At 50.2% G+C, this 15,140-nt stretch overlaps 1 protein-coding gene across 2 annotated transcripts; it reads right to left on the bottom strand.

Annotated features, from left to right (window-relative positions):
- Window positions 1–866: 866 nt before the first annotated feature.
- Window positions 867–10,717, bottom strand: LOC123926208 (b(0,+)-type amino acid transporter 1-like). 2 transcript variants are annotated; one of them, XM_045980052.1, is made up of 7 exons: window positions 10,473–10,493; window positions 9,748–9,843; window positions 5,693–5,826; window positions 5,387–5,516; window positions 4,130–4,254; window positions 2,195–2,282; window positions 867–1,702 (listed from the first exon to the last, which is right to left on the bottom strand). In XM_045980052.1, the coding sequence occupies exons 1-7, from the start codon at window positions 10,476–10,478 to the stop codon at window positions 1,469–1,471; spliced, it is 813 nt and encodes a 270-aa protein (XP_045836008.1). In that variant the 5' UTR covers window positions 10,479–10,493; the 3' UTR covers window positions 867–1,468. The 2 variants fall into 2 exon arrangements, with proteins under 2 accessions (XP_045836008.1, XP_045836007.1); XM_045980051.1 differs by having other exon boundaries at window positions 9,748–10,717.
- Window positions 10,718–15,140: the final 4,423 nt, after the last annotated feature.

Genomic DNA, 15,140 nt, shown 5'->3' with positions numbered 1-15,140 from the left:
CCTATGCATCTCTAACACCAGGCTCCTCCTGAGTTGTATCCTTTGTAATGAGCTTATAATAGTAAATCAAGTGTTTTCCAGAGTCCTGAGTCATTCTAGCAAGTGATCGACTGTGAAGGCAGGGGCTTAACCAAGTTGGGCAGAAGCACGGGTATCCAGGGTGCCAAGAGTTGAGACTGATGTCTGCCCCTGGTGCCTGAGCCCTTTAGCTTTGGGAGGTCTGCATTAACTCAAGATAGTGTCGGAATTGAACGGAATCACTGGACACCCAGTTGGTGTTGCAAAAATGGAGAACTGGTTGATGTGAGAAGAAAACTTAACAGAAAGATCTTGTGGGAGGCTTTTCCATATCTGGGCGATAAAAGGAAAGCCACACAGGTGTCCCAGTGCAGCTGCGGGAGGAGAGGTGCTGAGCAGTGTCCCTGCCCCTCCTCTTTTTAACTGTCCCCCCCCACCGATGGACTCAGAAGCTGCACCCCCAGTCTTTCTAGGCACTGTCGTCATCCTTCCTGTCCCACATTTTCCCCTGGGCAGCCAGATATCTCTGCCCGCTTGCCTCTCTTTAGTCCTATAACCGCATTAGCCTTCTGAGGTCTGTTCTAACTTTCCATCCTTTCTTTTAGAAATTCAACTGTCCTCCCTTTCACCCAAAGCCAACAAAATCCCTCCCTCTCAGGGAATTGTCTCTTGCTTCCTTCTCTGTTCAAGCCAGTTGGAGGCTTTAAATAGGAACTAAAGTCTCATGTCTTCCTGAAGAAGGTCTGTCAGACCCAGATCTTTTCCATTTGCAAGAAATAAGAACTCACTCACACCCACCTGAGCCAAAACTGGAAATTTATTATAAATTTCCTATAAATACCTTTATTATAAGGTATCATGTTGTCCCAGACAATTAAAAGGCAGGAAGGACAGTCAGATGGCAGTTGGGCCCCAGAAGGACAGAGACCAGAACTGAAAAGCAGCAAGGGACCCAGGCTGCTGCCTGCTCAGGTCATACCCCCAGCTCTTAGGGACCAAGGAATTTCCCAACACCATTTCACTGTGTATCTTCATCCCTCTCTCCATGGGGGCTTTCTCTACTCTGCCCACATAAGAGAAGACGGTCCCACATAGCCTCCAGAATTTACCGTTCCTCAGATGAGGCAACCATCAGAATTCTAACTCCAAGATCCCCAGAGAAGGGAATGTATTTCATGCTGCCCACCGGGAATGTCAAGTAGCTACCCCCAAGCAGGCAGCCACGTAATACCAACGTGACTGTGAGAGCCGTCTGCGCTGGAGGCACAGTTCTTAGAGAAAGGGGGATGCTGTCCTTGTTGGATACCCCCCAAAAGCTTCACAGTAGCTGTATTTAGCCTTCCATTCACTCATTGGAATTATGCGCAACCTACAGAAAAGCTGGCAAGACCACCTGCGTGGGGATAGGCGTGTCTGCAGCAAGGAGGGCAGTGCGCACCTGTCCAGTCCTTTAGTCCATATTTTTAATGGTTGGAGCAACTTCCAGGAGCAGCTGGAGATACAGGGTGGCCATCTGCGACCACTTGGGCTGGCATCGGAAGTAGACAAGCAGGAAATAGACCGGGATGCCACTGAGCAGGAACAGGAAGATGTATAGGAACTCAATCTGGGGGTTCTCGATGATGGGTGCCAGCACCAGGTAGAAAGAAGCAAGGAGCATGATGACAGGGATGATGGTGGGGACCTGCCAGAAACACAGAGACTGGATGATGGAGAGGCACGGGACACGGTGTGTGGCCCCTGGGCTCTGTCCCTCCCACCTGCCTGCCTGCCTGTTGCTTCCACCTGCCACCAGCTCCCCTCTTCCCGTCCCTGCCATCATACCTTGCCTAGCCAGAAAAGCCATCTGCTGGGTGATGGGCCCGTCCAAGGAGCCGAGGCTTTGGGACCCAGCTTGATCTTCTCTGTGCTTTGTGAGTCCTACTGTGGTGTGAGCCTCCCCTGGGTGTGTGTCTCTCATCCTTCTCCCTCAGGGTCCTCCAGAGGAGAAATGAGTCCCCAGCAAGCAGAATCAAGGCCCTAGGACCCAGCTGTCCCTCACCCCCCCGCCCCAGGAAATACAGACATCTTCTACCAAATATGACAGTGCCCACCCCGGATGAGGCTGTGGACCAACGATCTGCCTCATGCACAGACTAGGGTTGAAAAAAAGCCCAATGTTTATTCCAAAGTCTACCTTGTAAGGTCGAGGAAGATTCTTGTTCTTTATCCGCAAGTACAAGAGACAGCTGATGGTGGTTCCATAGGTGATCCAGCCAAGAAAGCTGAAAGGCAAACAGAAGCCACTCGTTACCAAGCCCTGCCCTGGTTGGGCCTGCAAGAGGGGCTGGCCTTGTCGGTGCAAACCCGGGGCACAAGTGCCAGCTCATCAGAGGCCTTCCAGCCACCCCCGGCCCCTTATCCATGCAGGCTAAGGAAAGAAGGCAAGGCGGGGGCACCAAGGACAAGAATGCACTGGGGGGTATTCCCTCCTCTTTCATCTTCAGTCACCAAGTGACAAGTACACACGCCCAGGCCCCCACCTGGCTTCAGCTCGGGCCTTTCTCGACTGCCCCGGCTGGACAGAAGAGGACAGTTTTCAAAGGGAGGGAAGTGCCTATGTGTGTCCAAAAGAAAGATTTTGGTGTCATCTCAAGGAGCCTGTGCTCTCCTCAGGGACCACACACTCAAAGCAGATCCTCCTACCTTAGAGTTGGTGACAGGGTAGGCCATGGAGCACCGAGACCAGCCCCTGGCCTCTGTCTTTGCCAGTGTGGGTAGCTGAGTGGCTGATGAAGGTCAAATGAAAACCTCACCTGCCCTTGGAGACAGGGTCCAGACCAGGCTGTCACTGGAGGCAGTCAAGTCGGGGAGACATTGTGTCCTCTTTGGGATGGGTCATCCTAACATTCTCACTCTGTGCTGGAACATTCTCAGTCACATCCCCCAAATCTCAGTCTAAAGAAACCCTGGGCTCACCAGGGGTTTGATTTATTCTTGGCATATCATGAATTTAGCCTTTCTCATGGGAAGAAGATAAAAAGAAAAACCAGGTCTGTTACTCAATGTTCTGAAGAAAGTCACATCAAGCACTGCAGATCCTGTTCCAGGAGATTAATTATACTTATGACAACAAAGGAGAGAGCGCACGATGCGTAAAAAATTCCTCAGAGAACTCCCTCTGCACCCAGACGCGGCGCCCGCCTGTGGGTGTGAGGACACACCCACCAACCCTGCTGCAGATGAGGTCATAAAGTTACGGCCGGACAGCTAGACGGCACAACTGCCCGTCATTTCTGCCCCAGAGAAGGTAATAAAGGGGGTCAGAACATCTCCCCACTTTGATCCAATCACTGACTATACCTACCCAGCATGGCTGTGTGTCTGCCTTGAGTTCACTAGAGATAGGCTGGGTCAGAGTCCGGAGCACAGATCAGACGACAAAGGGAAAAATCATGCCGCAGCCAAGAGCTGCAGGTAGTGGGGAGTAAAGCCTGACGATGGCCTCAACATGATCTCGGCGACGGAGGAAAGGAACAAGGAAGAATAAAAAAATAACAAAGACAGCACAAGCCTTTTGCTCATCTGCCTCTTGGTGAAACACTTGTCTCATTGAATTTTGGGAAACAGGGCAAGACAGGAGGGAGCCACATTTAAATTTGGAAATACAGGGCGCCTCAGTGGCTCAGTAGGTAAAACAACTGCCTTCGGCTCAGGTCATGATCCCAGAGTCCCAGGATCGAGTCCCGCATTGGGCTCCCAGCTCCATGGGGAGTCTGCTTCTCCCTCTGATCTTCTCCCTTCTCGTGCTCTCTCTCTCTCACTGTCTCTCTCTCAAATAAGTAAATAAAATCTTAAAAAAAAAAAAAATCTGGAAATGCAATGGGGAGGGAATGGCTGAAATGGCTGAGCTCAGGCTTCCAGAAGCGTGCGTGCAAGTATGTGTGTATACATACACGCATATATGTGACAGTTACACGTAGGGGCTTCCAGAAGCGTGTTATGTCTATCTACACACACGTGTGCAGTGAGTGTGCACACACAGAGGGCTTTTAAATGTGTGTATGAGTGTATGTGAGCATGCACACCAAGGCGCCCTGAGATACCCACACGGGAGGTCAGTCTCACTTGCCTCATGAAGTTCACGATGGTGCTGAAGTTTCCTGGGATGACCAGGACCAGAGCCACTGCGGTGGTAAACATCAGGGCCGGAGTTGGTGTGAGGCGATGCACATGAACCATGGAGAGAAGTTGGGGCTGGGAGCGAAGCCAGGTGTCAGGCAGCCCCCCAGGGGAGCCACAGCAGCTATGCGCCCTGGGAAGCTTCCTGTCCTCTTCCCCGGCCAAATTCATTCTGGACACCAGTGGGCACAACCTAATAGTCCCCAGTCTCCGCTGCTTCTGGGTGTAGATCTCTGTGGCTCACCTGGGGTGAAACCAGGCCCAGGATGCAGAGAGGGGGGACCTATCCCTCCAGGCCAGCGAAGACCCAGCTGGGAGAGAGTGTAGAGAGCTGAAGCAGGTGCCTGGCCAGGTCGTGCAACTTTCTATTGCTCATCCCCAACACAGGAAGAGGGACCAAGGGTGGGAAGACAGTCAAAGGGGGAGGAAAGGGTAGGGCAGTTACCGGACTGTGGGTTATTGTGGTAGACTGTATTATGACTCAGCAAATGGTCCGTCTCCCCCTCTCACCCCTATGGGACGTATACTGTCTGGTTCTCCATCCATTGGCGCTGCGCTTGGCCAATGAACTGTGAGCAGGAGTAACGCAGCAGAGGCTCAAAATACGTTTGTGTGGTTTGGCTTGGTCTCTTCAACCCCTGCCACCTGCTCCAGGCAAAAACATACTTTGGCCTGGGTCCCTGAGACAAGAACAGACTCAGATCCCGAAAGAAGAAATCTGAACACAAACCCCAGCCTGAAGCAGAGCCACGGGGGACCCAGGGACTGATGAAACGACTGGAATGTTTGCTGTTGTCAGCCCCGGACGCCTGGGAGCTGCCTGTTACTCAGCATCCTGGCTGCAAAGGCTACCAGAGGGACAGTCCCTGGGGGAAGGGCCCTGGGCATCCACATTGGCTCTGCTCCTGAGGCTTCACCCACTGCCCCCATACCCCCGGAGTGTGCAAACATCCCCACCACCTGCAAGCTCCACAGTGACCCTGTATGGTGATCTCCCCAAACCTGGAAGTCGAAGGATTGGAGTTTAAATGGAGAGGCGTGGGATGCTTTAATCCCGTTCTTAGAAAGAACAGGGCTCTGTCTTACAGGGGAAGGCCTGGCTTAGGCTCAGAGCTAAGTTCAGGCAGGAGAAAGCTGAGCCTCTGCAGTCCTTCCAGTGCCCCCCGGCAGCCCCCCCACCTCGCCCGGCCGGGACCCCATCTCTCACCATGTGGCCCTCTCTTGCAGCCACATAGCACACACGGCTTCCACCGAAGAATATCCCATTGACGGAGCCAAATGTGGAGAGTGTGACAGCCAAGGGCACCAGCCAGGCCCAGGCTCCCAGAACCTGGTTCCTAGGACAACAGAGGAATCAAGGGAAGGAACTCCAGCAGCAAACTGGAGGCCAACCACCAGGAAACAGAGCTAGCAAAACATCTAGAGCCAAGCTGAAATGCACGGGGGGCACTATCCCTCCCCAGTCTGGATTGTCTGCCCGGCGGCCAAGGAACGCATCACTTGACTCACTCACCCCCAGCTCACGGCCACAGCATTAGAGGAGAGGATCTCACTGGATGACAACACTAGCAGGTAACTGATGTTGACCAGGAGGTAGAGGCTGGTGACCAGAGGGATGGCGATCAGCAGAGCCCACACCAGGTTTTGCTGCAAAGATCCGGGAGAAGAGGCCTCATGTTAGCGGGGAAGGTCCTTCTCAGACCCTAGAACACTCTCGTCCGTGCAGTGCTGAGCCTATCCTGGCCACAGGGAATATGCCGGGCCCTGGGGGTGCCCCTCGTCCATGTGCTCACAGCCCCACAGTGTGGACACACAAAGAACAGGTGTCCTGGGAGGCCCTGAGGGGCACTAACCCGTCAGAGCAGTGGAGGTACAGAGGGGCTGACAGGAGAGGGGCGGGGAGAGGCACTATCACCAAAACTTCCAGAATGAGCAGGGCTGTGTGCTGGGCTCTCCTTGAAGAAAGGGAGAGATTCCGGCTGGTGGGGGTGGGAGGCATTCCCAGCAGGGGCAACTGTGAGAGCAGAGGCACAGAGAAGGGACAAGGAAGTTCAAGATCTTCCTTCTTGGCTGTTCATTGATCTTTCCAGCTGGAATATTCCAAGATGACGAAGCCAACCCTGCCCAATCTCTGAGTCTCCAGAACGCAGGCCCAGACTACAGGCCATTACTCCCAAGGGTTCCACTCTGCCCCTCCATCTCCTCACCTGGAAATTGGGGGCCATTGGGGATCTGTAAAGTGGGACTCCCTACTGCTCTGCCTCTGCTAGGTGTGAGGGTCATCGAAGCGGAACAGAAAGAAGGGCCTGGACAGAGGGGCCGTGGGAGCTCACTGCAGGCTGTACTGTGAGCTAAGGGCCAATCTGACCCATGGTCTCCCAGTAAAGGTACTGAGGGGCTGGGTGGCTCAGTCGGTTAAGTGTCTGACTCTTGGTTTCAGTTCAGGCCATGGTCTCAGGGTCGCGAGATCGAGCCCTGCATCAGGTTCCACGCTCAGCACAGAGTCTGCTGGAGACTCTGTCTGCCTCTGCCTCTGCCCCTCCTGCTCATGCTCACTCTAGCTCACTCACTGTCTCTCTAAAATAAATAAATTTTTCAAAAATAATAAAAGAAAGGGCCTGAGCAGGCATCCAGTAAAAATGGAGGAATCCATGAAAACTGGGTACATCAGTGTACTCCCTCCCTCTTCACACCCCAGCCCCGGCCGTCATTCTGGAGCCAAGAGCAAATGGAAGGAAGGGGTCTCCCTCCCTTGGGACCCACAGACCTACTGAACTTTCCCCAGGCGTGGGCCATCCTGGATAGACATCTTTAGACTCCAAAGTAGGAGTGCACTTCAAGGAAGGAAAAGCTTTCTCTAGGTGTCCTCTGGCTTACCTTGTGAGGGGCAGGCAAGCAGTGATGAGCCCAGGGCCTCTCCCCTCCATACCAAACGGGACGCCAGAACCTGACATTGCTGTTACTGACACTTACAATGTAACATGAAATGAAACAGAGAAGTGATCATGCTGTACCAAGAGGCAGGGAGGTCTCCTCCAGACTTGGCATAGCGCCGTCCTGGAGAGGGCTATACCACTGTCCCACACAGACCTCCTTGCCCACTGTAAGGTAAGACCTTCCCCACATTTAAGACTCTCTCCTGGTTAGCATAACTTCTGTTCTTCAACGTGATATAAAAAACAACTTCCAGAGCTTTCTTCAAGGCCAAGATCTCCCCACAGAAAACTCTGGAGGGAAGCATGGGAGGAAATGCAGGGGGCACTGGGACAGAGTAGTGATCTCAGGGCCTGTCTTCATGCCTCCTTCAAATGTCCTTGAGACGCAAATGTGCCCTCATATGGGTTCCTGTTCACACTGTTTCTGCATGGTTATTTTGCCACAAACCTCAGCCCTTCAAGGTTCAACTCTAACCCGCCACGTATAGGAGGCCTGCTTGACTGCTCTGCCTCCTGGGGATCTCTTTTTTCTCTTTTTTCTGAGCTGCAGCAGCAAACAGCAAACAGCTATCCAAGCCTCTGTCCCGTCCTGTCCTGTCCTCTAAGGGTAGGGGCCAGGTAGGGTGACCAATTCACCCTAATTTGCCTGAGACTTTCCTGCTTTTAGCCCCAGAAGTCCAACATTCCTGGGAATGCTTCAGCCCCAGGCAACCAGGAAGGCTGGTCAGCTGACCTAGCAGGTCACGTGACAGATATGTGCAAGTGACGTGAGGACGGGAATGGAGTCGCACATAAAATGGGTCCTATCACACCCCCTCTAGCTCTCAAAACTGGGGATCTGGAAGCAAAGGAAGTTGCCCCAACCACCACGTAGGCATGACAGCAAATTCCTCATCTTTTCAGTCCTGAAAGTATGTTCTGCCTGGTCCAGAAGATGCCACTTGTGGCAAAGATGGGCTAGGGGAGCAGAGTCCTGGGTTGCCCCCCACAACAAGCCTCATGGTGGGGGACCCTCAGCAGGCAAGGACCCACCATGCATGCCCAGCCACATGCTAAGTCCTAGGGAAGTGGACCTCATGTGCTTTTTGAACTTGACTCATCTTGGACAGCGCACCTGCCAGCTGAGGCGCTATGACAGCAAGGCCCCAAGGTGCACCACAAGAACAGTGAGATTTCCTGGCTTCATTCCTGAACACCTTAACTCTTTGCTCAGATTCATAAGACTGGCCCAAGTTTGGTACAGGTTCTGCAGTTTTTTTGGAAAAAAAAAAAAAAGTGTGACATGAAGATACACTTAACATGTGCTTCAGAGGGCAGAATGAAAACCAGCCTTTCAAATGCCCAGCATTCAGAGCCATGGTTTTGTTTTTTCTTTGAAACCCACATTTGTCAAAAATGCTCCATACACACACCCGAGGTCGGCAAGCTACAGCCTGTGGACCAAATCCAGCCCGCTGCTTGCTTTTGTAAATAAACTTTCTGGAGGCCATCACCACACTCATTTGTTTACAATGACTGTTTGTCATTTGAAAACAATGGCTGTTTTCATGCTACAAGGGACTTGTGTAATCTTGACAGAGACCTAGTGGCCTGCAAAACCTAAAATATGAACTCTCTGATCTTTTACAGGAAAAACGTGGCTAATCCACGCTCTATGGCATGGGAGCTTGTCTCCCTCATCTTTGGGCCTCTTGCTCTTTCCCTCAACCAGCTCTGAGCTCAAGGCCTGGGTTCAGAGAGAGTAGTCTACTCCCCATAAGCTCCCTACAGCTCCCACCCCACCCAGAGCCAACCTGAGCACACACTAGCCAGTCCCCTCAAATTACAGCTGCTGTCTCCGTGCACAAGTTGTTATGCCATCTGACACCGTGAAGCCCCGTGAGGTAGATGGGGCAGCTGTGAGGATCTTGTTTCCCAGGCCAGGGACTGAAGCACAAGGATTTACGTGCAAGAATAAAGACTGGGTCCCAGAACTCCTGCCCTCACCCCAGTCTCTCTCTGCCCTTGGACTTCAGTCTCCAAGCTCCTTCTCTCCTCCCAAATTCTCCCAACCCCCGCCTCCAGGGAGCTTTTATCGAGCTGAGACGTGTAAAGACCCCTTAGCCAGCCTCATGGAGGTAGAGGGAAAGCCTCAGTTCTCATCCTCTGAGAATTAATGATTCCTGCAGGAAAGAAAAAAAAAAGAAAAGAAAACAAGTAGCAACCTAAGCAAAAATATTTACAGCGAAGAGTTAATTTCCATAATAACTCAAGAGTCCGCATGTTCCAACTATCAAGACAGATAACAAGCTGAGTCACCAAGCCTGGCCTCTCGCTAGTCACATGACCTCAGAATCACTTCCCCCTTTCTAAACCTCAGTTTTCCCACGTGAAAAATGGGGGAAGAGTATCTACCTCACAGCGCAAATGAGACCTCAGGCGTGATCCTGTAAAGTTCCGTGCTCACTTGGGAAGTTATTACTCATATAATTCCACACACAAATTAAGGTAGACGGTGGGCTGGCATTCAGGACTGCAGAAAGGGAGCCCCCACTTTCAGCTGAGGTCTCATGGTCTTGTCAGCTCAAATAACAACACTTGGAACTGCTGATGTCTGGAGATCTCACGCCCTGAAGAAGTATCATGGACTCACCTTTGGATTCTTGAGCTCCTCCGTCACATAGTTGACATTATTCCAGCCATCAAAGGACCACAGTCCCTGGTAGAAGGCCATCCCGATGCGCCCGGGCTGCTGCGTGGTATTGTGGAAGGCAGACAGAAAGGCTTCCGTGTAGCCACGGCCCTGGCCCAGCACCACAGCCCCACCCCCCACGATGACCAACAACGAGAACACTTTGGCGACCGTGCACACATTCGTCAGCATGGTGGCCAGCCGCGAGCTCCCGCAGTTGACCAGCATCAGCGACAGGACGCAGATGACTGCCACACCCTTGAGCACAGCCTGTGGCAGCGAGGAGCAGCCGGGGTAGAACGGAGCCACTGCATACTCAGCAAAGCTCAGAGAGATGGCAGCGATGGCGGCTGGTCTGACCAACAGCACAAACGTGTAGATCACCAGGAAGGCTGGCAAGGAGCCAAAGATTTGCAGGATGTAGGCATACTCCCCCCCGGATTTGGGAACCAGAGCACCCAGCTCAGCATAGCACAGGGCGCCCATCATGGCCAGGAGACCACAGACTGCCCAGACCACAAGACTGGCCCCGGGGCTGCCTATGTAGACCAAGACCCCCTGTGGTGACATGAAGATACCAGAACCGACCATACAGCCGGCAGTCAGGCACACAGCACTCCACAAGCCAATCTCCCTCCTCAGCCTTAGCCCCCTGCCACTTGGCTCCCGTCCTGCCACCCCCTCACCGCCATCTCTTTCCTGCCTTCTCTCCATCTCAGGACCTCACTAGTTGCTATGTCTAGCTGAGAAGAAGCAGATGCTCGGACAGATCATCTGCCTTGTGAGCTTCCTGCAGGAGTTAATGATTACAGCGCCTGAGGACGTCAGAACCGGAGACCAGACAGCCAGGGTATGGCATTTAGAAAGGACTGAGCCTTCACGGATCTACCAGTCCAGTAGAGGCGGTCTGCAGGAGCTTTTTGCCAATGGAACCCCGGAAAGATCAAGGAAAAGAAAGAGGGATTTAGCAGAAATCCCTGCTGCCCAACCCCACAACACTGTGTGTAGGCTAACAGTTGGATCGGCGCTCCGTGCCAACAGTAAGAATGGTGAGCGACTGAACATCAGGAACCTAAAAAAAAAAAAAAAAAAAAAAAAATCTCTGCAGTAGCTTTATCAGTCAAGCAATAAAATCCCTATTTTATCAGGATTCCAATTAGAATTGCATGATCCCTGGTTTAAAGAACCAAGATGATAAAAGAAAAGAATTCAAATAGTATAGAACAGAACTTATACAACTAGCAGGAAGGGAGCAGGTGGTTAAAAGTAAGGTACAGGGTCAGGAATGGGATCCTGCATTCAAATCCTAGCTCTAGTCCCTCACAGTTGTGTGAATTCAGACGAGGTCTCTGAACTTCACCTTACTCATCTGTCCATTAATAAGAGTACCCACCACATAGGGTAATTCTAAGGATTAAATAGCATAGTCCATCCAAAGTAGCTAGAATAGTAGATGAAATGGAGTAAGATTGCCCGTTTTTTTAAAGGGATAGCATAGTGTTTTAAGATTTTATTTATTTATTTGTCAGAGAGAGAGAGCACACACACAAGCCAGGGGAGCGTTAGGCTCCCCACTGAGCAGGGAGCCCGATGTGGGACTCAGTCCCAGGACCCTGGGATCATGACCTGAGCCAAAGGCAGATGCTTAACCAACTGAGCCATCCAGGCATCCCCAGGTAGGCTTGCCTTAAATGTTAGCCATTACTATGTGCCTAAGAGTTTCATTAGTTCCCTAGTCTCAGATATACATATGAACATTATATATGTATATATATATATGAACATTGTATATGTATACATATGAATATTATATATGTATACATATTTAAATATATATTTCAATCTTGGATTATAGAACCTTTACCAGGGTTGTTATTGAAAGGTCAGTGAAACTCACTAGCATTTGGAATAAAGATGCTGATACCCACAGTGAGCAGAAAGCTCACTGCAGTTTCCCAAACAGGCAGATCTAGGTCAAGGCAGCCACGTGGGCTACTTCAATCTCATGTGCGTGTGCAGTTAATAAAGCTCCTGACAGGGGCGCCTGGGTGGCTCAGTGGGTTAAAGCCTCTGCCTTCGGCTCAGGTCATGGTCCCAGGGCCCTGGGATCGAGCCCCGCATTGGGCTCTCTGCTCTGCAGGGAGCCTGCTGCCTCCTCTCTCTCTCTCTGCCTGCCTCTCTGCCTACTTGTGATCTCTGTCTGCCAAATAAATAAATTAAAAAAAAATAAAAATAAAGCTCTTGACAGATGCAGGAGTTTTGCTGTCACTGGTTCCTGGTGTGTCCATCCTTCCCTTGCTGCATGGACGCCTACTCGGCATAGGTCCTCTGAAAAGGTAGAGACATCTTCAGAAAATCGTGAAGAGGGAGCCCTCCAAGATTCAGAAGAAGGTCCTCCAAGATTCCTACCCAGCAGGAAGGTAGAAAAAAAGGCAGAGAAGTAATTAAGAAGAAAAGGACCTAGAAGAATTGGAGGGAAGAAGATAAGATAGAATAGAGCCCTGGAAGCTCAGGAAGGAAAATCCGCTTCCTTCCTGGCCATAGCAAAGTAGTAAATAACACCCTCAAATGTCAGCCCTCTTCTCCAGAGCTGTTGCTAGTGGGTGCCAGCTGCAGAGTCAGAGGACAGTCCACAAGACCGCACTAACCTCTGATACCAAAGGTAAATTTGGAGGTTCCCAATACTATCCTTCTGTTCAATCATTTGCTATGAAGCTTCACAGAACTCACAAAAAGCTTTCATACTCAAGTTATGTTTTATTACACTTAAAGGATCCAGATTAGTGTCAGCCAAGGGAGGAAAGACATAGGGCAGAATCCAAGAGAATTCCAAACATAGAGCTTCTAGTTTTCTTCTCCCTGTGGAGTCAGAACAGCCTCATTCTCCAGGCGTTGATGTGTGACGATGAGCCCATCATACTGTCAACCAGGGAAGCTCACCCGAGCCTTAGTGTCCACTGTTTACTGGTGGACTGTTCATGTGGCTGACTTCAGTTTCCAGCCCCTCAGGAGATCAAGCTGGTATTTCATGACCCAAATCCCCTATCCAAAAATCACATTTCTACTAGCTGGCTTGCCCAAGGTCCCCAGGCAAATAAAGACAGGGCGATCAAGCAAGACATTCCAAAGGCTTAGAGATTACCTCCCAGAAGCTGAAGGCAAGGGACAGGCCTCTCTTGGGGCAAGATTAAATTCTTTACTATAAAGATGTGAAGAAATGAAATGAAGGCACCTGTGACCTGAAGAACATTAGGAGAACATAAAGATTGTTTTGAATGACTCATCTTGTCAAACAGTGTGTCTAAAGAGGAGGACCCTACATGCCAGGCTAAGGAGCTAGAACCAGCCAGGAAGAGAGGGAACAGGACGATGAGTAGAAGCCTCAGGGCTTTCTGAATGGAAGGAACTAGAAACTCTGAAGTTCTATGGGCTTCAAGGAGCAACTCCTGCTGCCCTTCCAGAATCTGACATGTGTGGTCTTCAGCTCCAGGGTCAGACCTGCCTGCGAGGAAGGGACCTCTGAAGCAGAGCTGAACCTACATGTCATCCCTCTGCTGCCATCATCCGTGATGGGGTAGCTGATGGACCCATCTGAGGTTCAGTCAATGGATGTCTTAGGAAGAAATCCTGCACCCAAGAGCCAGAGAACTGGGTTTTACATCACTGTGCATTTGATGAAATCTTTATTAGTTCCATTTCCCATCAGGAATATGGGGCTGATGATTCTCCCACAAAAGCATTCATGAGAATAGACCAAACACCTTCATGTCCCATTATCCTATGGAGATGAAGTTATGCTAACTTCTATTCAAAGAAATAATGGCTGAAAACTTTCCATATTTGATGAGTCAACATCAATTTACATACCCAAGAAGTTCAACTCCAAATAGAATAAAGAAATACACAGACACCTCATAATCAAACTATCAAAAGTCAGACCGTGAGGGGCGCCTGGATGGCTCAGTCGTTGAGCGTTTGCCTTCAGCTCAGGTCATGATCCCAGGGTCCTGGGATCAAGCCCTGTGTCGGGCTCCCTGCTCAGCGGGAAGCCTGCTTCTTCCTCTCCCACTCCCCCTGCTTGTGTTCCCTCTCTCTCTATGTCTCTCTCTGTCAAATAAATAAAAAATCTTAAAAAAAAAAAAAAAGTCAGACCATGAGAGAATCTTTAAAGCAGCAAGAAAGAAGCAAATCATCTGCTACAAGTACCCCTGGACAAGGTTAACAGCTAATTTCTCATCAGAAACCATGGAGGCCAGAAGGCAGTGAGATGGCAAATTCAAAGTCCTGGAGCAAAAGTTCGGCCAAGGATCCTATTTCTAATAAAACTCTCCCCCAAGATAAAAAAAGAAAGGAAGAGGGGAGCCTGGGTGGCTCAGTGGGTTAAAGCCTCTGCCTTTAGCTCAGGTCATGATCTCAGGGTCCTGGGATAGAGCCCCGCATCGGGCTTCTCTGCTCAGCGGGGAGCCTGCTTCCCCCCTCTCTCTCTGCCTGCCTCTCTGCCCACTTGTGATCTCTCTCTCTGTCAAATAAATAAGTAAAATCTTTAAAAGAAAAAAAAAAGAAAGGAAGGAAGAAATTCCCAGAAAACCAAAAGCTGAGATGGTTCATTTCTAGCGGACCTGCCCTCTAAGAACTGCTAGAGGGAGTCCTTCCGGCTGAAATGAAAGGAGCCTACACAGTAATTCAAATCCACACAAAGAAACAACCCAATTTAAAAATGGGCAAATGACTTAAAAGACATTTCCCCAAAGAAGACAGTCAAATGGCCACCAAGCACATGAAAAGATGTTCACTATCATTAGTCATTAGGGAAATGCAAATCAAAACCACAATGGAATACCTCTTCATGTCCCCAATGAAGGCTATAGTTGAAAAACAGAAAATGTGACATTTTAATGAGGATGTGGAGAAATGTGAACCCTCACACATTGCTATTAGAAATATAAAACAGTAGGGCGCCTGGGTGGCTCAGTGGCTTAAAGCCTCTGCCTTCGGCTCAGGTCATGATTTAAACATAAACGTACCATATAACCCAATAATTCCATTTTCAGATACAAACCCATAAGAACTAAAGACAGATTTGTACAGGAGCCTTATTCTTCATAGCCAAAAGGTGGAAGCAACCCCATCTCCACCAATTGCTGAGTGGCTAAATAAAATGTGGTATATCCGTACAATTATCATTCGACCATAAAAAGAATGAAGCATTGATATATGCTAGTACATGGATGAGCCTTAAAAGCATCATGCCAAGTGACAGAAGCCAGACCCAGAAGGTCACATGTTATTCTGTGACTGTATTTCAATAAACTGTCCGGAACAGGTCGATCCGAGGGACAGAAAGTGGTTTAGTG

The sequence above is a fragment of the Meles meles genome, chromosome 15 (assembly GCF_922984935.1).
Source record: "Meles meles chromosome 15, mMelMel3.1 paternal haplotype, whole genome shotgun sequence".
Lineage (NCBI taxonomy): Eukaryota > Metazoa > Chordata > Mammalia > Carnivora > Mustelidae > Meles > Meles meles.
Note: the sequence above shows the minus strand (reverse complement) of the source record. Positions and strands in the feature narration are given on the sequence as shown.